The sequence below is a fragment of the Mus caroli genome, unplaced genomic scaffold (assembly GCF_978045245.1).
Source record: "Mus caroli unplaced genomic scaffold, Mus_caroli_1 scaffold_2, whole genome shotgun sequence".
Lineage (NCBI taxonomy): Eukaryota > Metazoa > Chordata > Mammalia > Rodentia > Muridae > Mus > Mus caroli.
The window spans coordinates 42,865,419-42,888,981 of NW_028227257.1; the positions used below are offsets into that span (position 1 = coordinate 42,865,419).

The window sequence follows — 23,563 nt, forward strand, 5'->3', positions numbered from 1 at the left end:
AAATACAGATAAGCATGCACATGCTGTGAACAAACTTCCATCAAGGAAGTTTTTCTAGGGTTCTGATCTATTCAGAGAGACTGGACATTATCTCCTTACTTCACTGTGGTTGATTGCACATGATATCACTTTCCATATCAGGACTTGTGCAGGTGAGAGTTGGGAGCTGGCCTCATTAAATACTTATGGAAGCTTTGCTGGCTCTGAGCTAGGAAAATGCTTTCTTGGAATTCATTTGCCCCTCTCCAAAGACTCTGGGGTACACTCACCATGACAAAATGACTCATGCTCACCGAGTCACTCTGAAATGTCAGGAAAATGCTGTGATACCACGAAAGTGCATTGTGGTCCAGCTCTCTGTTTTCATGGGCAGTAAGTACAATGAATGGAGCAAAGGGGGTCATATACTCTTTGAAATACTAAATGGTGTAGCTACAGAAGCAAAGAGGAATATTTGTTCTCTAATTTTTTTTTTTTTTTTTGTCACTCCTTTAGACAACTTGACTGTGAAAATGCCTGATGTACAAAATCAGAAACCTTACCAGTATTCTGGGAGCTCTGGATACAGTGAAGGTGTATCCCTCTCTTGAGGAAATAAGCTGTGATCTGAAAGCCATAACCTGTAAAATGAAAGTGATATCATTAGATTATAAATTTGACTGAATAGCGGAACCCTACCCAATGCCTGTCATACAATAGCTACTCAGTAATTAACAAATAAAAGAATAAATAAACCAACAGAGACTTCATATGAGTGAAGAGAGCAATGTTATCACACTGGCTCTTTTAAAAGTCCCAAATCTGTGAAGTGGTTCAGTCACTTCATCTGTAAAATGGAACAAATGAGGTCTAACATGTCTGAAAGTTAGTGACTTCACATGAGTGACATACTAAATCTAAACTGATGCAGACCTGTTGATAGGAAGTACATATAGGCACAGCCATTTTGAAAGGGTACTCAATACCTAAAGTTGAACTTACATAAATATGTGTATTCCTATAGTAGCATTCTTCACAATGGTCACAAACTGAAGTGAAGGTCCATCAAGAGTAGAATGTTAGCCAGGCGTGGTGGTGCACGCCTTTAATCCCAGCACTTGGGAGGCAGAGGCAAGCGAATTTCTGAGTTCGAGGCCAGCCTGGTCTACAGAGTGAGTTCCAGGACAGCCAGAGCTACACAGAGAAACCCTGTCTCAAAAAAAACAAAAACAAAAACAAAAACAAAACCCCCCAAAAACAAAACCCAAAAAACAAAACAAAACAACCCTGTACTTCCCTGAAATATGCACAGGCTACAGCTACCACATAAACTCCGCCCCAAACAGTAATAATCTCTGTGAAGATGGAGACATTGCCATTGACTCTTCAGGTCTAACAGAACTTCAGGCAATCCACAGAAAGTATTCGCCTACCTTTCCCCTTCTTTCCTTTGTACTTCTCCTCCTGTTTCCCCTGGGTCATTTTCCTGAGGTCAAGTGACTGTGCTTCTAGTTACCACAGAGAGATGAGTTTCCAGAACTGCGCCAACTCAGATGCCCTGGCTAAACATGCAATGGCTCTGACAGCACAGCTCCTTCAGCCACACATATTGTGAAATGACAGTGACATATACTAAAGGATAATCTCTAGATTTAAGATGATCAAATACATTTTTCCAGACACAGTAAAAACCAGATTTTATTTCAGTTACATTGCTTGCTTCTACAAAGTTTTTAAAAATACACACAAAGTTGATATTTCTGAGTGCTTTAAACAAGCATTTTGTTCTTTAGGTCACTGAGAAAGTGGAAGCCACCGCATTTGTTTATTTGCCATACTGTTAGGGGAGGAATAGTTATAGGAAAGGAATTTGTGGCAACTTAGAACTCAAGAACACATCAAAATTTAGAAGTGAACTTTCACATAATTATTTATGAGTCTTATAAAGGACCAAAGAAGCAAGAGAATGCACACTGGCCTTTGATGGTCTGTAAGTATAAACTCTTCCTGACAAAATGTTATAGATCAGAAGGTTATAGATCAGAAAGAAGCTGAAGGGAAAGCTGACCATGAAAGCCACTGATCTGAGCCCACAAAGTTTGTTATTCAGAAGATACCACCTACCTGATGAAGAAACTCTCCACCAAAAGTCCTAACCAGCAAACTAACCTATGCAATAAAAATTCAATACAATGCCTCCTCCTATGGAAAAATAATACAAAGCATATTCCAAGCAGTTTGTTAGTGAAATCACTAGGACAGAACCTGGCCCTGTGTACCTCTGTCCCCTGAGACAGAACTATGCACAAGAATCACTCCCCAAGTGGCCAATATTAGTAGCAGTAGTCTTAGGAAATGCAGCCTAATGATCCTTCAAGTAAAATGGTAGGTTTAACATTTTTTTTTAAAAGAAGATCTGCACCTGTTTAATTCCATTGGTTATATGAAACGTCATTGTTTAAAGAGAAATGTAAATACAAATGGTACTGTGTCAGTTCTTAAGGCAAACGAATCTTGCTATATGAACAGAGAAGATCACTGCCAACTGAAACATACTGAGCAGAGATGCTTTGGGAAGCATTCCTTTCCATAGATAACAGGGAGAGAGAACAACCTCATTCTTATCATTGTCCTCAGTGCCACTGAGTTTACAAAGTTCAGCTGCCTACTGAGGATTTGGACTTACTCAGGGTTAAGCCAAGGCTCCACCACTCTGCAGATAACAGGAACATGGCAAAGAATCCAGGGGGGTCCATTTCTTCCCCTCCATGTAGTACCCCCTGCCGGCTTCCTACACTTAAGTCCTAAATGCAGAAAATCAAATTAGGTTCTCAGCCTTTGTTAGAGAAGTTTCTTGTTGCAGCAGGCCATGATTAATAAATAGACTCATAACTAGTAGAACTTCTAAGAATAGGGTAGAGTGCTCAGCCTTAAATGGATCACTTATACTATCACTTCCAAAATTTAGGAAATTATAGAAGAGGAAAAGAAAGACTGGAAGGGATGGAAGGTCACATGTTTTGAAAGACACCTTCTGGACATGACATGGCCATTATACCCAGGAACACTCACTAGAGCTATGGCTACCTGTACAAGATTAAGCCCATTAACATTTTATTATGAAATGCAAAAGGCACATGAGGCCTCATTACTTCTTGAAATATAACAAATAATTAATGGTGGGGGAACAGCAGTCACTATCTTCTGTCACTATCTCACTGCTGACTGGTCCATGCTCCAGGATATAACCTATGTACATGCAAGCAATTCTAACAAGCTCAGTGAGTAATACATGAAGAGAAGACATTAAAGTAGGAGGGCAATTTGGGAAGGATTTCAGCTGGAGAAGGAATTGGGGGAGATGGAAGGTCAAAGGGGGATTGTGTTGTTGAAATGATGAAAATTCACTGTATACATGAATGGAGCTGCAAAAGAGTAAAACATAGATTAAAAAGAACCTGTCAGGAGACTGAGGACAAGATACACAAGCAGGAAACGTGTTTTATTTGAAAACCATCTGGCAATTATGACCTAAAATCACTAGGTACTAGGAAATCACACTGGATTAATCTGTTTTCTTGCTAGCTATTGTGACCCTCTTCTACTAAGGAACACTGTCTTTAGATTTTTGAAGAACCAGGGAGGGGGGATGCCTTTGTAATAGAAGTCTCTATCATAAATCCCCAGCTATATCCATTCCCAGACATAATCTCGATTTCTCAGGTAACAGTTGCTAAATGATAGCCAGATACTAAAATGTACATCTTTTTTCTCACTCCTAAGCAGCCCCTAAAAACTTCAGTCTCTCTCACTTCTTGCATCCCATGCTTCATAGGTAAATCATGTTGGTTTAATGTTCTTCTCTGATGGTCTTCTCTCTATCCACTTACAAATAAGCCTCCAACTCTCCATTGAGACTCCAAGTCTCCAGTTACTGCAAACTTCCTACTGGGCTCTACAAGTTGTTAACAAAAAGTACACAAACTTTTTAAAGATATGAATACTTTGTCTTACACTGTTCCACTGTATCTTTGATAGGAATACGGAGACTCGGCACTAGAGAGAATTGACAAGAATGGTTGGTCTCTAGGCCACTTGCTAATAATATCCTGGTCCTATGGAACTTCTTGAGCTGAGCCACCACAGTTCAAGTTGCCTTCAGCCTCGTCTGCTTTTCTAGTCCAATGTCCCAAAGTCTTTCATATTCTTCCAACCAACAGCACGGACACACCTGTCCCAGCAATATACCTCTCCTTGGTACCAACTTCTGTCTTAGTGACCGTGAAGAGTCTTTATGATCAAGGCAACTCTTATTAGAGAAAGCATTTAATTGGGGGCTTGCTTACTGTTTCATAGGTTTAGGTCATTACAATCATGGTGGGAAGCATGACAGCACTCAGGAAGGCATGGTGCCAGAGAAGTAGTTGAGAGCTATATCCTGATAGGCAGGCAGAGAAGGTGGGGGAGGGGCTGAGTAAGTGAGACTGAGCCTTATTAGCCTGGCATGGGCTTCATAGCAATAGAACAGTGACTAAGACACTCAGTTTAAAGTAATTGTTATTTACATTGGTTATTATAATTTATAGTGCCAAGTCACTGAGAGAAAATAGCTTCTTGAATTGCTGTAAAACTACTCAGTCTCATTAGTTTTCCAGTGGAGTCACAGCCAAAGTGACTTGAGAATCCCGCAGCTGGCAAGGCAAGTTGGTAGTGCGGTGCATAACACAGAAGTTCCACCCTCAAACACAGACCGTGGAATGGGGAGGCTGGGAGAAATATCTTCATGTGCCCTGCTGAGGGGACAGGATTACATGGCAAGCACGCACTCTTTCATAGGTTTCTTCTGGGCTCCACCTATCCACCACATGGCTCTCTTCCAGCAAAGCCCTCTCCCAAAGCACGAGGCAAGTTCATGCCCATATCCTTTAAACTTTAAACTTTGAACAGGCATCTTCATTTGATCAGGTAACCATAACAACTTCAAATATCCAGAAAAGCAAAGCGAGTGCCACGAAATTCCCCAAACGCCACCATCTAGTCTGAGTGATGAGTCATGACTCATCTTTTATCATATTTCATAAACATGTCTTTTAAACTATGTCAAAATAAGTTAGACATCATGAAGACTTACTTTCCTAACATGTGAGTATGATCTCCGAGCAATATAGAGTCTGCTTTACTATCAAGATACTATAGATTGAACATCCTGAGCCTGAAAATTCAAATTGCCTCACAATCTGAAAGTTTTTGACCATTGTCATGATGATCAGTAAGTTTCATCCTTTGGAGTATTGCAGAATTCTGACTTTTAAATGAGGTGTACTCAAACAATAAAGTCTACATAAAACCCCACAAATCTGGAAACATGGAACCTCTCTAGTCCCACAAGTTTCAGATAACAAAGACAACCTCTGCAACACCAGAGTGGAGCGTGATATTATTGCTCAGATAGCTACTTTAAATTCAATGTTCTCCAACATCCCAACGTACAGACCACCGAGTTCCCTCCAAACTGGGATTGAAACAATTCATTTTTAGCAGGTTTGTTCTCTGTTGCCTCAGTTGCATTTTTCCTCCCATCTGGATGGTCTTTTAGAATGCTACAAATTTAAAACTTTTGACTTCTTTACCTGTCATAGAAATCTGTGGGTACAAACCAAACTTATACTTGCAGTTCAAAGACTGGAAGGCAGTTGACTTAAATATGTACTTCTACCAATGATGTCACAGAAACCCATGGTACAATTGTAGAAACCTAACATTTTGGCAAAGTAAGCTCCCTGAAGGAGTAGGAGTGTGGTCTCATTTGTATTGAGAAACACTACTGTGTGCTGTTATGGAGTGGACTGTATATCAGCACATACAGGGATGGTTCCCAGTGTGAAGGCAGGAGAAGGGCCCACATTCTATTTGAAGACTTGGTTGCAACTAAGAGAACAGGAAGAAAAATACTAATGTCTAGCAAGCACCAGCAGAGTCTTCTGTACTATACTACATCAGAAACACACAAAAGATGGACAGAAGTTTTACAGCTATTAATTTAGAGAAGAAAGTATACAACTCACCACTTTCTAGAACACATGCATCCAGAAAATGTCATATGTTCCTATGAGAAGACCTAAGATATAAAAGGTAAAGAAACTATAAGTTGGACACTGTCTATTAAAATGCAGCAAGAAACTCTCAGGAACACCAATGGGAGAGGCTCCATGAAGTCTTGTGAAGTATGTCAGGGCTTACATGTTACCTTCACTCTTGCTGGTGATGGGTAGGGCTGGAGACAGGGGTTTCATGGGAATTAGACTCAAAGAGTTCTGTCTTAATCTTAAGAATATATACACACAGGATCCTAGACTAAGATGGCACCTGGGAAACAACTTAGGTTGAGAAGTGGAATATTTGGTCCTAGGATGGGAATTTACTTATACCCAAGACATTTAGAGACTCTGAAAAGATTCCCTTGAGATACTATTTCATATCTTTAAATTATTATAGCTCTAAAATCTGTATGTGTAATACAATACACTTATGTCTATCTGATGCCAAAATTAATAGTGCAAGCAGGTTAGTGTCATAAAAAAATTCTATACTAAAATAATTCTAAACTAATGAGGCAAGATTTCCTGTTTAAAAATCATATTTGCTACCTGAAATCTTCCTGATCTTGTTGGCCCATCACCAACATAGAATGTAAAGCCTTTCAAGGTAGTCAAAATTATAAGACAAACTAAAAAATTATTACTTCAGATCTTTTTTCCATATAGGTTTTCTATTTTTTTTATAAAGATGCAATGTAAACATGTAAAATAATAAAATTAAAATATGAAACTATGCCAAGCAAACTTGCAAGAACTGCAGAACTAGCATCCAAAGCTCTGGTTCTCACAGCACTATCTGTCAGGCCATGACCAATGGAGTGAGTGATTTAATACTGCAGACTCAAAAACTTAATAGCATCTACAAAACTGTGCACTGTCTTTAGAAAAAAAAATTCTCTGCTATTGATAACAGAAAGAGAGATTTTGTTAACCTTTTGAATGATGTGGCTGTTTACTTGACCTGCTAGCTGTTTGAGGATACCTCTCAGGAATAGCTTTTACATTATCCACAGTTGGGCAGCATGTCCTGTAGGGCTTCCCTGTCTTGCAGAAAGCCTATTCCAACTCTTGATATTCTAGCACTACACATAAAGAAAAAGGCTCACCAACCACTGATCTATTCCAACAGGACTATGAAATCACAGTACAGTATAGACCCCTGACAGACATCTTGTCCACTTTCCCAAGATACATAAAACAAACCAGCAAACAAAACCAACCTGAAACATTAGGTAAGAGGATGTTGTATCTGTCTACATGCAACATCATCCGTCCTTATCAACTGAATCCAGGTGATGAACTGCATGCCTACATGGTAAAACGAGCAATAGAAAAATGGCTGAAAGCCAAAGAGAACCACCCTCTTGTTTAAAGCTCACACAGGCCATTCAATTCCAGCCACCAGCTGCCATTAGAAACCTAGAACTTTAGTATCAGAAAAACCAGTCAACCCAACTTTTATATAAAAACTACATTTTTTAAGATGGAAAGAAATTTAAACTTAAAATAAAGTCCAAATAAAATGTTCTGATTTGCAGCATAGCCCGCTGCTGCCAGTTTGCTATCTCTATCAATTCTGCACACTAGGGAAACCTACTGTCCAGGGTCTTTGGCAGTGCCTAAGAAAAGCTGGCCAGTTCCAAATGCTCAGGTAGGCAGTATTCAGCTTTGATTTAGGTATTTATTCTGACCTAAATTAACTCATGTGCAGGGCATGCATATCTATGTGTGATTTGTCTTTTTGAATCCCTTCTAAAGCCCTGACATTAAAGATATATGCATCCTAGCTTCTACTTTTTACATTTGTGTGTTTATGTGGGGTGACTACGATGAGTATAGAAAGAAGACCATGAAGGGGAAGGGTTCCAGGAAGACAGACATAGGAGCTAACAGAGCTCGCCTGCCCAGAACATGCACAGTGGAACAGCAGCCTTGCAAGGGAGGGAGGAAGGGAAGACTGGATCCACCAAGCACACACCGCAATGCCGGGAGGAAGCTTGACACTTGTTTTGTTTTGCTTTTAAAAGAAAGAACTATGCAACATTTTTTCTCAACTGTACTAAAATGAAAAAACTTAATGTTGTTGGTCATGGTAGCATACACCTGTAATCTCAGATGTGCAGCGGAATGTCATCTAGTGAATTCAAGACCAATCTGAGCTATGGAGCGAGGCACTGCCTGAGAAAAAATTAAACACACAAGTAAAGAAAAATCTCAACGTTATTTCTCCATCCCCCTTCACAGTCCTGTTTGTGATGTGTTTATTTTATATTACATTTATTTGTTTATTCAACTAAAGAGGGTGGGTACATGCCATGGTATGTATGTGGAGATCAGACAATAACTTACACAGTAGTTTTCCTTTCCATCCACTGTGTGGGAACTAGGTATCAAACGCAAGTTTTCAGACTTGGTTGCAAGTACGTCTATCTGCTGAGCCATCCACAGCCCCTCTGTGTGGTTTCCTTAAGCCAGCATCCAGTCTAGCATTGAACTCCCAATGCTTTTGCCACCACTTCCCAATGTGGATGTGTTCAACTACACCTGCCTAACAATGCTCTTTAGATTGTAGACAACAGGCAGTGACTAATGTATATTTGTTTTGAGATAAGGTCTTAGGCCAGGTTGGCTCATCTTTCTCTAATCTTGCCTCAGCCTCCTAAGTGCTGAGAATACAGGCATGTTGGCACATCCCAGATCAGTGATATTTTAATGTACTTCATGTTATACACAATGTCAATGTCACAGATAAGTAGTTAAATATCAGACAGAAGGCCCACAATCACCCCTAATCTCAGTCAGTCATATATGTCCCTTTCCTACATTCCTTTACAATTACCTGAACTTTATTTACAGCAAGTCTTAATGTGGTAGAGCAAATTCCTCTCTTGGTACTCAATATTACTATCTTCTCTATCAATAATACTTGTCATTCACGGCCTTTTGCTCTTTCATTTAGCTTGTCAAATTATAAAAAATCCTTTTGGACACTTGATATAAAAGATCCTGAACCATACAAAGATCAATTTCAAGAAAACTAAGACATTTCTGATAAAATGTATTACAAATTTAACATGTTAAAACTGCTGATTGTTTTTAAAGAACTTTAGTGTCCTTCCACAAAATTGAAAACTAGTTGTTCTTTAGCTTATTTAATTGCTTTCCTGTGTATTGGTTTGAGGGTATCAGATCCCTTGAACTACAGCTATAGGCAGTTGTGAGCTGCCATGTGGGTGCTGACCTCTCTTTCCAGCCCCATGTTGAGAACTAGTCTATGGTGCTATTAAATTTCTTTGATATTTACTGACAAGCTTTATGGGTCTTTTGTTTTCACCTGCGGTTTTGCATTCCCTTATCTTTCTTTTTGGTTTGGAAATTCATGTAGACCTCTGAATATTGTTGCTGGCAGCCTTGTATCTGACATTCTCAATTGCCAAATAAATACTTTGTGTTAGCTTAAGACATAGTTTTATATAGTTCAGGCTGGCTCTGAATTTGAAATTCTCTTGCCTCAGGATCCCAAACACTAGGATTATGAGTATATGTATTACCATGCCCAGATCTACATCGCCTCCCTCCCACACATCAATAAAAACATTCAGTGTTTTACCAAAGATACCCTTGCACAGGTTTTTTGTAAACAAGCAAGCAAGCAAGCAACAAATTTACCTTAGATGCACTAATTGCAACTGATTAATTTTTAGTTGCATTTTACGCCAATTTCAGGAATCCAAGTAACCAATCTGTTATGTAACTGGAGAATTTCCATTAAGTTATACTCAAAGAAAATGCCTACCTAATTGAGTAGTTTTCTTCAATTTGTTTGCATGCTCATCCTATAAAGCCATTTACTCCCATTGCTAGGGAGGCCTCTGTGAAGCACTTGTGATTTGGAGCACTGCCTCATTCAGGAATTTGAATTCCATTAACTTGACGATTGTCTTAAGCTTTGAACAAAACCAATGAGGAGAAAGTGAGTTTCCTCAGTAGTCCAGGAAAATGACAAATGGAAACACAGCCAAGGGATACTTCAGAGACAGAGTCAGAGACGTCTGGTGATTGACACAGTGTGCAGAGCTATGGTGATGTGTGTTTCACCTCTGTGAATTCATCTTAGATAAAAGGTAGCTGGCAAGAAACACGGGGTTTATGGAGAGCTGATAAGACAATGAACAAAACTTTAGAGAAGAACCAATGAGTATCTCTAAGTGACTATTTATTTCCAATGCAAAACAAAATGGGTTTCAGGGAAGAAGTCATGTGGGGATACACTGAAGGACAACCTGTCCAAAAGGTAAGAAAGATCCACAGCCTAGTACATTTTACCCAGTGCAGGGGGTGGGGGAGGACACACCCACAAAGATCACACACATACACACACACACACACACACACACACACACATACACACACCAGTCAAGGACAGCAAAGAGGAGACTAAAAGTAGTAGTGAGACAAGAATAAGCAGGGCAGAAGTTTCAGAAAGGAGATTAAAGAAAACAAAATGCTGAACTAGCAATCAAGAGGTATTTGGTAGTATTTCTGAAGTCGCTTCAGGGGAGAAGAGAATACCAGAGTGGCTCCAGAAAGGCAAACATATGTGTCTTAGTCAGGGTTTCTTTTCCTGCACAAACATCATGACCAAGAAGCAAGCTGGAGAGGAAAGGCTTTATTCGGCTTACACTTCCATACTGCTGTTCATCACCAAAGGAAGTCAGGACTGGAACTCAAGCAGGTCAGAAAGAAAGAGCTGATGCAGAGGGATGTTCTTTACAGGCTTGCTTCCTCTGGCTTGCTCAGCCTGCTCTCTTTTTTTAAAAGTTTGTTTGTTTGTTTGTTTGTTTAATGTATATGCGTACTCTGTAGCTGTACAGATGGTTGTGAGCCACCATGTGGTTGCTGGAATTTGAACTCAGGACCTTCGGAAGAGCAGTCAGTGCTCTTAACCACTGAGCCATCTCACCAGCCCTCAGCCTGCTCTCTTATAGAATTAAGATTACCAGCCTAGAGATGGTCTCAACCACAAGGGGCCTTTCCCCCTTGATCACTAATTGAGAAAATGCCTTACAGTTGGATCTCATGGAGGCATTTCTTCAACTGAAGCTCCTTTCTGTGTGATAACACCAGCTGTGTCAAGTTGACACAAAACTAGCCAGTACAATTGACCCCTTGTCAACTTGACCCACAAACACATCACTGGTAAGCCTCAACCCTTAATTTCTTTTCTTTTTTTTTATTAGGTATTTTCTTCATTTACATTTCCAATGCTATTCCAAAAGTCCCTCCATACCCCCCCACTTTCATCCCCAAGATCTAAATAACTTTAGAAGTCCTACAGTCTTTACAAATTCTTAAAATTTCAATCTCTCTTAAAATCCAAAGTCTTTACAATTAAAAGTCTCTTAACTGTGTGCCTAACTAAAAAAATCTTCCTTTAAGAGGGAAAAATATCAGGGCACAGTCAAAATCAAAAGCTAAAATCAATCTCCAACCATCCATCCAATGTCTGGGATCCAACTCACGATCTTCTGGGCTCCTCCAAGGGCTTGGGTCACTTCTCCAGCCATGCCCTTTGTAGCACAAGCGTCGTCCTCTAGGCTCCAGATGCCTGTAATCCACTGCTGCTGCTCTTGGTGGTCATTTCATGGTACTGGCATCTCCAAAACACTGCATGACCCCTTCAGTTCTGGGCCATCAGTTGCAACTGAGGCTGCACCTTCACCAATGGCTTTCCATGGCCTCTCACAGTGCTGAGCCTCAGCTGCTCTGCGTGACCCCTTCATGCCTTCAAAACCAGTACCACCTGGGTAACTCTTACACATTATTAAGTCCACCCACAGCACAAGGTACAACCTTGGCTATCGCTGGAACACAGCCTCTGTGCTCTCAGAAAACACTTCCCAGAAGATTTCACCTCAGTGATGCTGGTCTCTTCTTAATCACTGCTAATTTCTTAGCTCCAGCTAACCAGCATCAATAGTCCCAGTAATGCAAAGGTTTTACTTTAGTAGTTCTGGTATCTTGTTAATCACAGCTGATTCTTCAGCCCCAGCTAACCAGAACCACAGAATCTTCACAATCCAAAAGAGCAATGGCCCTAAAAAGAGTCTTTAATTTTCCCTCTGAAGTTTCACAAGCCAGGCCTCCATTTTTCTGCACTGTTCTCAACATTATCTTCCAAGCTCCTACACAACATCCCACAGAGCTCTTAACATTGAATGGATCTTGTAGCTCAACGTTCCAAAGTCCTTCCACAGTCCTCCCCAAAACATGGTCAGGTTGTCACAGGAATACCCCACTATGCTGGCACCAATTTGTCTTAGTCAGGGTTTTTATTCCTGCACAAACATCATGACCAAGAAGCAAGTTGGAGAGGAAAGGCTTTATTCGGCTTACACTTCCATGCTGCTGTTCATCACCAAAGGAAGTCAGGACTGGAACTCAAGCAGGTCAGAAAGAAAGAGCTGATGCAGAGGCCATTAGAGGGATGTTCTTTACAGGCTTGCTTCCTCTGGCTTGCTCAGCCTGCTCTCTTATAGAATCAAGATTACCAGTCCAGAGATGGTCCCACCCACAAGGGGCCTTTAGCCCCTTGATCACTAATTGAGAAAATGCCTTACAGTTGGATCTCATGGAGGCATTTCCTCAATTGAAGCTCCTTTCTGTGTGATAACACCAGCTGTGTCAAGTTGACACAAAACTAGCCAGAACAATATGTGTCAGGAATTCTGTGGACTAGAGGCAGAACAGGGCACAGAGCTTTAGGGGACTCATCATGGCACAGAGGCAGGGCACCCTATGGTTCTCTCCTGTCACAGTTCTGTGTTCATCTCCTGGTTCTGGTCTACTCACTTTCTGACCTTCTCCTGATGTTTAGACAGTCTGTCTTCTCCCCTATATTTGTTATTCAGCATCTGGCTATTACAAACATGTCTCTTAATTCTGTCACTGTCATTTAGATGTTCAATTCCATCTTAAGAAGTATGGGGTCCTGATGCATTTAGTACTCAAAGCACAGATGGTGGGACTAAATATAAGTTGACCACCTCCTGTACTTTCTCATCAATTAATAAATAAACCGAAGAGATAAATAAATAAGAAATTCCGATAAGTATTTACTATTCTAGAGTCTCCTCAGTTCAGTCATGGGTCTGAACTGAGTCAGAGTTCCATGGTGCCTAACTACATCTGTGGAATTTGAATTTCCACAGTTGATAAGGCACACATGACATATGAGATATCCAGCCATATCTCATATACATATCGATAGAAGTTCTAAATATTATTATAGGATGTCACAATTAATTACTGAGAGTCTTGTTCTAGCAATGGTGGCACATCGCAAAATTCTCGGATAATGAAAAAGATGTAGGATTTTGTCTGTGAAAACATGCACTACCCTAGTTCTTAAACACAAACAACCAGGTTTTGGCAGGGATTGTAGAGCAACAGCAAAGAGGCACTGGGAGAAAGCAAAGTTCTTAGGTACCAAGTCCCAAATGACCTTGACAACTCAGGAGTCATTAATACACATGAGATTAGTTACCACCACACCTCTTAAGGATTTCTGAGGATGGGTCTCATGCCTTTTTTGTTTTCCCTCCCTTTACTGTGTTGTGAACTGTTTTTCAGTAGATAACAATAACCCAAAGGAAACATAAACAAAAATGCTCTGCGAGAAGATTAGAAAGCTGCCACCTTCCGTAAGCCTCCAATGAAGAGGCCACTGTGGGATAAGAATGAGACTTCATTCAGCTTGGTCTTTCAGAACTCATTCAGCTTCAACTGCCAATACTGATACCCAGAAGACTCAATTGTCACACCTGACACTTATGAGTAAGGCATGCACACTTCCACACAGGAAGATGCTGATGATAGCAAGGATCTCTGAACCGATTGGCCAAAAGTAGAATAACTGGGATGAACACACTTATAGAAGTTTTCATCTACGGCCACGGGAAAGAAGCTTCAGCAAGACCAACAGCACTTTAAAAACAATTCAAACATTAGCTGCTTACAACAATTTAAAATTTCATTTGCAATGACCAGGTTAAAATAGATACCTCTCCCCCCTCCCCCCTTTACTCCCTCTCTCCCTCTCTCCCTCTTTCTCCCTCCATCCATCTCCATCTCTGAGTGTTTGTGTATGTGATATAACACTGGTGAGTGGCTGCCAGGAGCTCCTGTGGAGTCAGTTTTCTATGTCTACTGTGTAGGGTACAGGACTTGAACTTGGGCTGCCAAGCTTAGCAGTAAGCCCCTTTATCTCATGAGCCATCCCATTGGTTGCAGACTTTTATTAGTGCGAGTGTGTGTGTTGGGTAAATCTTATTTTGAATCACATAATATGTAAAACTATGTCCTTATGACCCCCATATGTCTCATAGGGGTTTATAGTCTCATTTCCTGATGGCTAGTGATGCTTGCCCTTATTTGAGAATTGATTGACCATTTAATATTTTCTTTAGCAAAAATACCTATGCATTTTCATTTTAAGTGCTCTTATTACATAGATGAATTGAAGCTCTTTCTCCTTTGGGCTTTTTTTCTCCCCTCAAGGTTTTGAACTTTGACTATAATCTAATTAATCAGGCTATGGATTTCATATCTAAGAAACAGTGTCTCATATAATCCTAGATCACAAAGGTTTTTTTTTTTTTTCCTTAGACGTTTACCTCCTATAAGTGAGTCTCTTATCTGTTAATTTTGCACGTGGTATTAAGTAGCAGATCTTACATCATGCTTCTGCAGGGGGTTATGGGGTTAACTTAGTACCAGTTGTTACTACAAGATGATGCCATGTCACACTTGCTAGGATGGGCATAATCAAAGTGGCAGTAACAAGTGCTGGTGGGAACACAGAGGAAGATGGAATGAATCCTTGTGCACTACAGGAAGAAACACAGAATAGTGTAGCTACCTGGAACAGTCTGCACTTCTTTAATATATTAACCACAGAGATGAAAAATAGACCGCAAATCTCATTCCTAGGTATAGACCCATGAGAAATGAAATCATATCCACTCAAAAAACCTTCACATATATATTTAATAACACTTTTGTGTAATAGCCCAGACTGAGCAGCAGAGTATTAGGTAGCATTGAAGGAACCCTGTGCTCCATCATCAGACCTGAGCTCACCAGAGAGAGAGGTGGGATGTGTGTGTTTGCGCACAAAACATTAATTTTAAAACAGAAATTCAAATTGTCTATCAATTAATGTATAAATAAAATGTAAATTCACTGGATGGTACCATAACTGCCAATTAAAAGGCAATGAAGTAGGCTGGGAAGAAGGCTTGCTCAGTAAAGTCCTTGCTCCGCAGGGATGAAGAGCTAGGCTTAAACTTTAGAAATGATCTAAAAAAAAAAAAAAAAAAAAAAAATCAAACCAGACCAAACCACCTAAACAAACAAAACATCAATTCTTTCCTTTCTCCATGGGTTCTGGTGAGTCAACTGAGAAGATCTGGCTTGTACAAGAATTTCTACCTGCTATGCCATTTCACTGACTTAGCCCTGTTTCCTTGAGACTGAACCTCTCGCGGGTCTCCAGTAAGCTACACTGACTGGCCCCTGAGCTGTAATGGTCTGTCTGTCTCTGCCCTTCTCGTTGTTGGGATTTGCAAGCATGTGATCTGCTACAACATTTGTTTTTTTTTTTTCCAGATGAATTCTCCTAAAACAATAAATGAAACTTAATATCATTCTTGAAAAACAAGCAAAACTAAGGTGGAAAGGCACTTGAGAAACAGAAGAATGCCACCAGAGGCTGACCTCTGGTCTCCAAAGACACAAATGCACCAAAATAAACACACACATGAAGAAATGAAGTTATGACTGCATATATTCAATATGAATGGATTTTGAAAGTCCAGTGCTTAGTGACAGAAGCTAATTATGCAATTCTAATTCATGAAATGCCTAGATCAGCACAGTAAACTAGTGGTTGCATAGGGACAGGGGTGGAAGAAGCATCCACAGAAATGGATGAAACTGCAAATGCACCCAGAGCTCCTTAACACAGTAATGAAATGTAAATATGATACTACAATAAAAAAGGGGGGGATAGGGAAGAAATATTCTTCAGCTAAATGGATGGGGAAGTGCTAGTGTCCCTTTTTCTTAACCCCTGAAACAGTTAAGAATGATTTCTTCTAGGCAAGCAAGATGGGTAAAGGCCCAACAATGTAAGTCTGCTATGAGCTCAATTCCCAGAATTCATGTAATGGTGGAAAAAGAGAATCAACCCTACAAACTTGTTCTCTGACCTCCACGTGCACGACATGGCAAGAGCACAGGAACAAACACCTCCATACATACAATATGAGTGTGTGTGTGTGTGTGTGTGTGTGAGAGAGAGAGAGAGAGAACAAGAGAGCAACAGAGCAAGAAAAAGAGAAGTTCCTCTGACTGAAAATAAGAAAGACTTGAGGTGCTGTGGCACAAGCCTTTAGTCCCAGCACTCTGGAGGCAGTAGTAGGCAGATCTGAGTTTAAGGATAGCTTGGTCTATATACAAAGGAGTTCCAGGACTGCCAGTACTACACAAAGAAACTCTGCCTCAAACACACAGACAAAACAGAAACAAAAAACCTGAAGCTATTTGCAATGGGGATATGTGATCAATTAATCACAGTGCTACACGGAAACAATGTTCCCATTAATGAATGTGGCATCCACCTTAGAGGTATAAATGCCAAGGCTTCCTTGGGCAGTGTCAAGCTTGCTCACTCTCTTCGATCACTATAATACTAAATACTATGGAGCCACCCAAGACAGGCCAGCCTACTTTTCTCTTTTCTAAAAGGTTAGAGAAAAAAGATTTAAAAAGTCAAAAGTGGTGGGTATATGGAAAAGTTTCCTTATAATAAGATAATTAATATACTCCATTTTGATTAAAATATATTTTACTAATGAAAGGTAAATTCACAGAATGCACAAACCTCTCCAAAGTTCACATTATGTCAAAGGAAAGCTCAGAGCTATTTTACTTCCAAACAGATCCCATTAAAAAAAAAGATTTGCTAACTATTTCAAAAAATGTTTTCTATTTAAAAGAAACCTTTACAAGTCACTCGTGCAAATAATGAGAATGTTGGTCTCCCCAAGGGAGTATTTTCTACTTCAGCGTTTCTAAGAATACACAGGGTTAAAACCATGTAAAAGAGATTTTCTCACACTCGAGGAGAGCAAAACACCCCAAATAGGAAACCAAGCAGCTAGAGGGTCAAGACACTAGACTTCCAGGTCAGACTTCTGGTTGCAATTAAGCAAAATTCCTGCAAATATTTGTAAGGAAATAATATTTTGGGTATCTACTTTCAAGGCTTAAAATTTTAATTTTTTGTAGTAGTAACTTACATGGTAGATATCTGCGTGTGCACGAGTGCGTGTACACACACTATAAACATGCTCATTGAACATAGAAACATAATTCATATATTTACTTAGACATACATTATCTATGACCCTAGAACAGCAATTTGATTGATCTCTGCTTAAATCTTAAAACTAACATCTCTTCCAGCTATTGTCCCTGTCCCCAACCACTTTAAGACATGTACTGTAGGCTGGACTCCCTATGCAGCTGAGGATAGCCTTGCATTCATCTTCTGGTCTCCACCTCTAGGAAGGGATGTCAGACAGGCACCGGCACACCTTGCATATGTAATGGAGGGCTTTGTGTATGCTGGACAAGCACTCTGCCAACTGAGCACCAGGCCAGCCCGAGACATCCATTCTTTTATATTGGAGACTTTGCCGAGGAGTTTTGTTTTTGTTGTTATTTTTCAGTAACAATGTAGACAGAACTTTTCTAAAGTAGTTCACAAAATAGATGAGACCAAGTTCCCACTAGGTTATACGGTTTATAATAAATAGCTTAAGACAGTGGAAATTGAGTGAAAAGCTGGCACTTGGTATTGAGAGCACAGTGGCAGAAGAGCACATCTAAGTGAGCTAAAAAGCTGAGGGATCTGAAACTGGCAAGTGTATCCTCACTTGGTTCCTGAGGAGCAGCCCAGCAACCACCCGTGTAGAGACCTCACTCAGATATTTGTGTAAATTCACCTAGAGACATGTCCAATGTCTATGCTAAGAGAGGGATCTTGCACACCACTCCACTTTAGGAGCTATCGTAGTTGATCAGAATAATTAGGGGGTTACACTAGGGAATCTGAGAATGGAAGCTTTTTAGTTTATAATCATCATGCAGGTTACCACCAAATTTCATAAGTTTTTTAGCTAGAACTCTTGTCCCAGGAATAAAGCCAAAGTCCATCTTATTCCCAATGCTCTGTACTCACACTTTACACCTGCAAAATCGGCTTACTAGCATTTCATCTCTTACATTTCTACCCTTTCTCTTCCCTCCCTCCCTCCCTCCCTCCCTCCCTCCCTCCCTCCCTCCCTCCCTCCCTCCATCCCTCCCTCTCTTAACCTCCCTCCTTCCTTTCCTTTGTGTATGCATGAGTGTTTGCACATGTGTGAATAAATGTGTGTGTTTGTGTGTGTGTAGGCCAAAAGGAAACGCCTCGTGTCATTCCTCAGGTTCTATCTATCTTGGGTTTTGAGACAGGGTCTCTCACTGGCTTAGAACTTACCAGGTAGGCTAGTCTGACTGCTCAGTGAGCTCCAGAGATCTGCCTGCCTGTACCTTTCATGGGATTACTAGTAAATGCTCCCATGCTCAGATTCTATTTACCTGGATTGTGTGGCTCCAACCTGGCCCCTCTAGCAGGCCTTTCTTACTAAGCTGTCTCTCTCTAATCCTTGTTTTTTCTTTCCAGTATTCTTATGAATATAAACATTGGCCATGTGAAATTCAATGGCTAGACTTTAAGACCTTGGAAGTCCTTGTCCTTGAAGAGGAGAGGAGAGGTGACAAAGAACAGACAAGCTGGTAAATAATCCAGATACTGTTAGACATGAGAAGGCTACTGCTACAGAGAAGCAGACACGAAACTATCCAGAAACATACAGGTTGTGGGAAGGTTCCTCCATATCCTGTCTAGTAAATTAAATTATATGCTGCCTGGATGAGAAAAGACCACGGCATTATGGCAGAGAGGGGAGAATGCTCTTTATAATCTGTCAGACCCATGGGTCGCCAGCTTCCCAGGCTTTAGCTGGTATGTGCCAAGTAGAACACTGTCTAAGAAGGATCTCACTTTCCCCTTCTATTTCCATCCTTCTTGCCAATCCATACAAACACATTAGCTATGTGGCAACTAGACCACTAAATAACATAAAGCCAACATGCCAGGGTACTGTGTTCCCAACATGCTGAGTTAAATCATGGCTTTCAGTGGTAAGGGTTGCTCTCATCTGCTTATAAAAGTGAAGAGCCACAGACCCTGCAGCTAGTTGTCAGCATGAGAAATGGTGACCACTCTAATTAATGATGGCTGTCACATGGCTGAGCATGCAGGTCAGCAGTAGAGTACATGCCCAGCATGTATAAAGTACTGTTTTGATTCCCAGCATGCATAAATAGTCCTGTCATAATCAGAAATATAATGAAGCAGATACCTAAAAGAAAAATTTGTAGTTTTGGTCCCATTTCTATTCCAATTTATGAGCTGGAAGCTTTCTCTTCCGTTACTTTTCCTTCCAATTGTAGCAGACAGGAGCGCTAATCAGCTCTTCTGACTCCTCCAAGGGACTTGTCTTTAGAAAATCTAGTGATAAATCATTGTTCTGTATGGAGCTGATAATGGGCAGGCCTCTCAGCCAAGTGCACAACTCCTCTGAAAACATTCTTACAAACCAGTATTTGATAACAAAAATCCTCTACGACTTGTGGAGGATTTGGTAGTCCCTGTGAATTTTCTAGTTTCAAGACACATAGCAATTCAGCAGCAAAATTTCCATTTGTAAAAGTGATCTTAAGCAGATACAAAGGTACGGCACTCAAATCATCATAAGAGCTTCAGAAAAAGTAACACAAACTTGCATCATCATAAGAAACCAGGCAAAGTAATATGAGACTCATATTAAAAGCTGTAGAAAAACAATGTGGCATTGCTACAAACACCACAGCAGAATTGGAACTTCAGCTTGAAACTAAGCAAAAGCAACATCAATTTTGTTTCAAGAAGCCTCCATAGAGCTCAGGCTGTGAGTTCAGGGAGAAAGGGCTGTGGGTGGGAAGGCGGCAGAAGACTCCCCAGCCAGTAGGATCACTCTAATAAAGTCCACCCTGACAGCCCACATTGGCTCAGGTAGATCAATAGAAGACCAAGCACTTCATGTGCTGAAAAGAATTCTGTTTTGTTCACAGAATTCTCTTTGAGCACTTTTGTATTTGATTTTGTATAAACTGTAGCAGACAAAGCATTACAGAACTCTGCACTGTCCCTCCCTATCAGGTGACGTTAGCAAGCGGGAGCACTACTCTTCAGAGTTGTGTTTGTTTTCTATGTACTGCAGGAAGTGGAGAGCACCATCTCCCCCACATTTGAGAAAGCAAAGCATCTTGAGTTGTCAGTGCTGCTTTAGCACTTTTACAAAATGTCTAAAAGTTTAAGTTTTACAAATTGCCCATTCTTGGAAAAATAATCTCTGCTGATTCCACAGTATATTCACGAGAGGGCTTGCAGGCACTTGTTTGCATTATTGTCCTTTTTAAGTTTTTTTTTTTTTTTTTTTTTTTTTTTTTGCATGTGGATGAAAGCTTAGAAAATGTTTTGACTGAGTACATTATGGGGAGAAATGTAAATAATAACCAAAGCTATTTAAACACATGTGTAAAAAGAAAACATATGCTTCCAACTAAGTTCTATGATAGACTAGGGAAATCCATTTCAATTCTTAAGTGGCTGTGAACAAAAACAACGTGTAAAAACTATGAATATTTAACAGAACAGGTAACTGAGCATATGCTGAGCTGGCTTACTATTCAGAAAACCACACAACTGACTATTTCTTTTTTTTTTCAGTTCTTCCCTTCTGTACCTTGAGAGTCAGAAACTGCCTACACACCCTCTGTCTGTGACTAGAGTATAGTACCATTCCTCCTGTGGGTGTGCACTCAGAGCTCTGCCGTAGAAGCTGACTCACACAAGGAATGATGAGAAATAGCCTATCTATCAAGGCCCTATGTTTGTTGAGATTTAGCAGTCGCTGGACATATAGTCTTTTTTTTTAAAATAGTGAAAATTAAGAGACACAGCAGCTGCAGGGGATCATATAGGTGGTATGCTGCAGCCAGTTTGCAGTCTGTCCTGAAGATGCCGGGTTTGGGCTGAGGAAGGGCTGGGCTCAGGGGAAACATGCTTCACTTCCAAAATTTATTTTAATTAGGAAATGGCTCTGTTTCCAATAGTCTAGGAAAATAAATACAAAACAAAATTCTACATGTACACATTTTTCACTCACAGGGACATCAGGGAGCAGAGCTCACAACAAGCCTGTGTCTGAGGAGCAAGGAGAAAGCTTTCTTTGGCAGGATCTCGTGTTGCATCAGGCGCTAAGGGAAGGGAGGGGACATTTCTCAGACAGAGGGAAGAATAGGAAGAACTTGCTTGTTTTGGCCATGCTTGCCTTTTTCTTTTCTTGTGTGGACACCCATCGATTCTCTAACACGATGGTGATGTGCCCCATCACCAAAGGCTATAAAGGAGGTAGGTGGGGAGGAAGCCTTAGCACTCCTGCCTTGGCCACTCACATACCATACCTGGAATGAAGCCACAAAAGGATGAGCAGATGCATGTGCATTTTGGTTGGAGACTTTAGCTAAGACTTTAGAGAAATATTCAACTAAAAGGCATAGTCATAGGGGGAAAAAAAATGCTTCAGACAGAAACCACAGAACTCAGGGAAATTTAATTTATCTTATGACATTTTCTAAAGGGCTGGGTTTCTTAGATGTTAACTAAAAGAAAAGGTTATATAGAATAGAGTAATAAGCAATAAAAAAATCCTACTGCTCCACAAACATAAATGGACTGTTATCTATATAGCCAATTTATTGCAACAGATAATTTGGAAGATGGGCTATTTGGGTGTCTATTTTTCTGTCTCAAGATCAGAGATGGGAGATATAAAGTTTAAAACAAAGATGAACATATGCTAATTCAAGCAGAACACTGATCCTGTACCTGGGTAATTTAAAAAGAACTGTGCCTTAATAACAAGAGAGAATTTTTATTAAGAGAAAGGACAAGCAGACGTGACTCTCCTTAAAGGAAACACAAGACAGCCTGTCATTAGACAGCTGTACATCACATAGCTACTGACATTTCACAGCTACATGACCTTTGAACAAGTTACACAACTCCAAGCCTGCTCTCATCTTCGGAGAAAGGGTCAGGGATGATGTCTGCAGGCTGTAGTTACAGCTTAGCAGTGGGGCACTTGTGTAGTTGTAGAAAGCTGAGTTTTAATCCCCACCAATGGGAAGAAAAAGTGGCTAGAAATGCCCATTTCAGACACAACCGTGCTGGTGTCTGACCGGCACTAAAAGGCAGATGCTAAAGGACTGCCAGAGGGGATGGGTAAGAGGAAAGTATTTTCTCTCCCTCTGTGCTAGGTGATTTTCCTACCCTGGAATCTTATATTGGGTAGGGTGTGGTTTTGGAAAATGAAAGGCTACTTAATGACTTGTAACTCACAGACCACCTCCACCTCTGCTGTGATGGAAGCAGACCAAAGGAAAGTCAAGAAGCAGGTGACCAATGAATAGCAACAATTCCTCTGCTTTTTCCAACACTTGTGTTCCTCCCCAGTATCTGACTGTACCAGGGCCCAGTCCTATAATAGTGAGAGTTTTCCCAGAGAAGTGGAAGCAGCATGGATAAAAGCTGAGAGGTGAGAGTGCATTGTAATTCGGGGACTATAGATTAGTCACAGTACAATGACAAACTGGTGATTAGTCAGGGGAACTCTTCAGGTGTGTTGGTCTAGGTCACTGGGGCACTTCTTTCTCCTGAGGGACTAAGGGCTTCCTGTAAGCTCAGTGTCTCACAGACCTTCCAAAATCTCTAGGACTAGTCGGCTGGCTCTTCAAGCATTCTTAACAGCCAGATTTCACATTATCTCAACCTGGGGTGAAAATGTTTGGCATCTCCATACCCAGAAGGTCACTCTTGTGGCTGTCCAAAAAAAAAAAAAAGACCATTGATAAGAGAACTGGGGCTCCTCTATCAGAATTCAGCTATAAGGCTCACTTAGGTAGACCCAGGCAAGCACAACTAGCCAAAGGATGCTAAGAGAATGGTGAGATATGTGTATGTATGAAGATCTGAATAAGAATGGCAACCCCTACCAGAGATTTCCTCTCTTCTACCAGAATCCTTTGCAAAATAAGGACTGGCTAGTTCAAGAAAAGCACTGCTATAAAGTCTCTGAATGAGAAGCCTCCTTTAGGGTGAGAGGTAACCTCAGGGCATCAAGAGCTGGAAGACTAATGATTAGAACAGATGGTGTCTGTAAACCACCAAAGCCCTGGAGTAGGAAGTCATGTGATGACTAGGTGGCTAAAAA

The 23,563-nt window shown here is 40.6% G+C and overlaps 1 protein-coding gene across 8 annotated transcripts in view; it reads right to left on the reverse strand.

Moving 5' to 3' along the window:
- The window catches only part of Slx4ip (SLX4 interacting protein), a 166,654-nt gene that overhangs the window by 27,471 nt on the left and 115,620 nt on the right, over nt 1–23,563 (reverse strand). For 7 of the 8 annotated variants that reach the window (XM_085833774.1, XM_085833776.1, XM_085833787.1 and 4 more), the window contains one exon: nt 543–620. In XM_085833774.1, coding sequence (XP_085689900.1) covers nt 543–620 — 78 coding nt within the window. Of the gene's footprint in view, nt 1–542; nt 621–2,665; nt 2,784–6,044; nt 6,100–23,563 lie in introns of those variants that run through there. The other variant, XM_085833783.1, reaches the window with a different exon arrangement.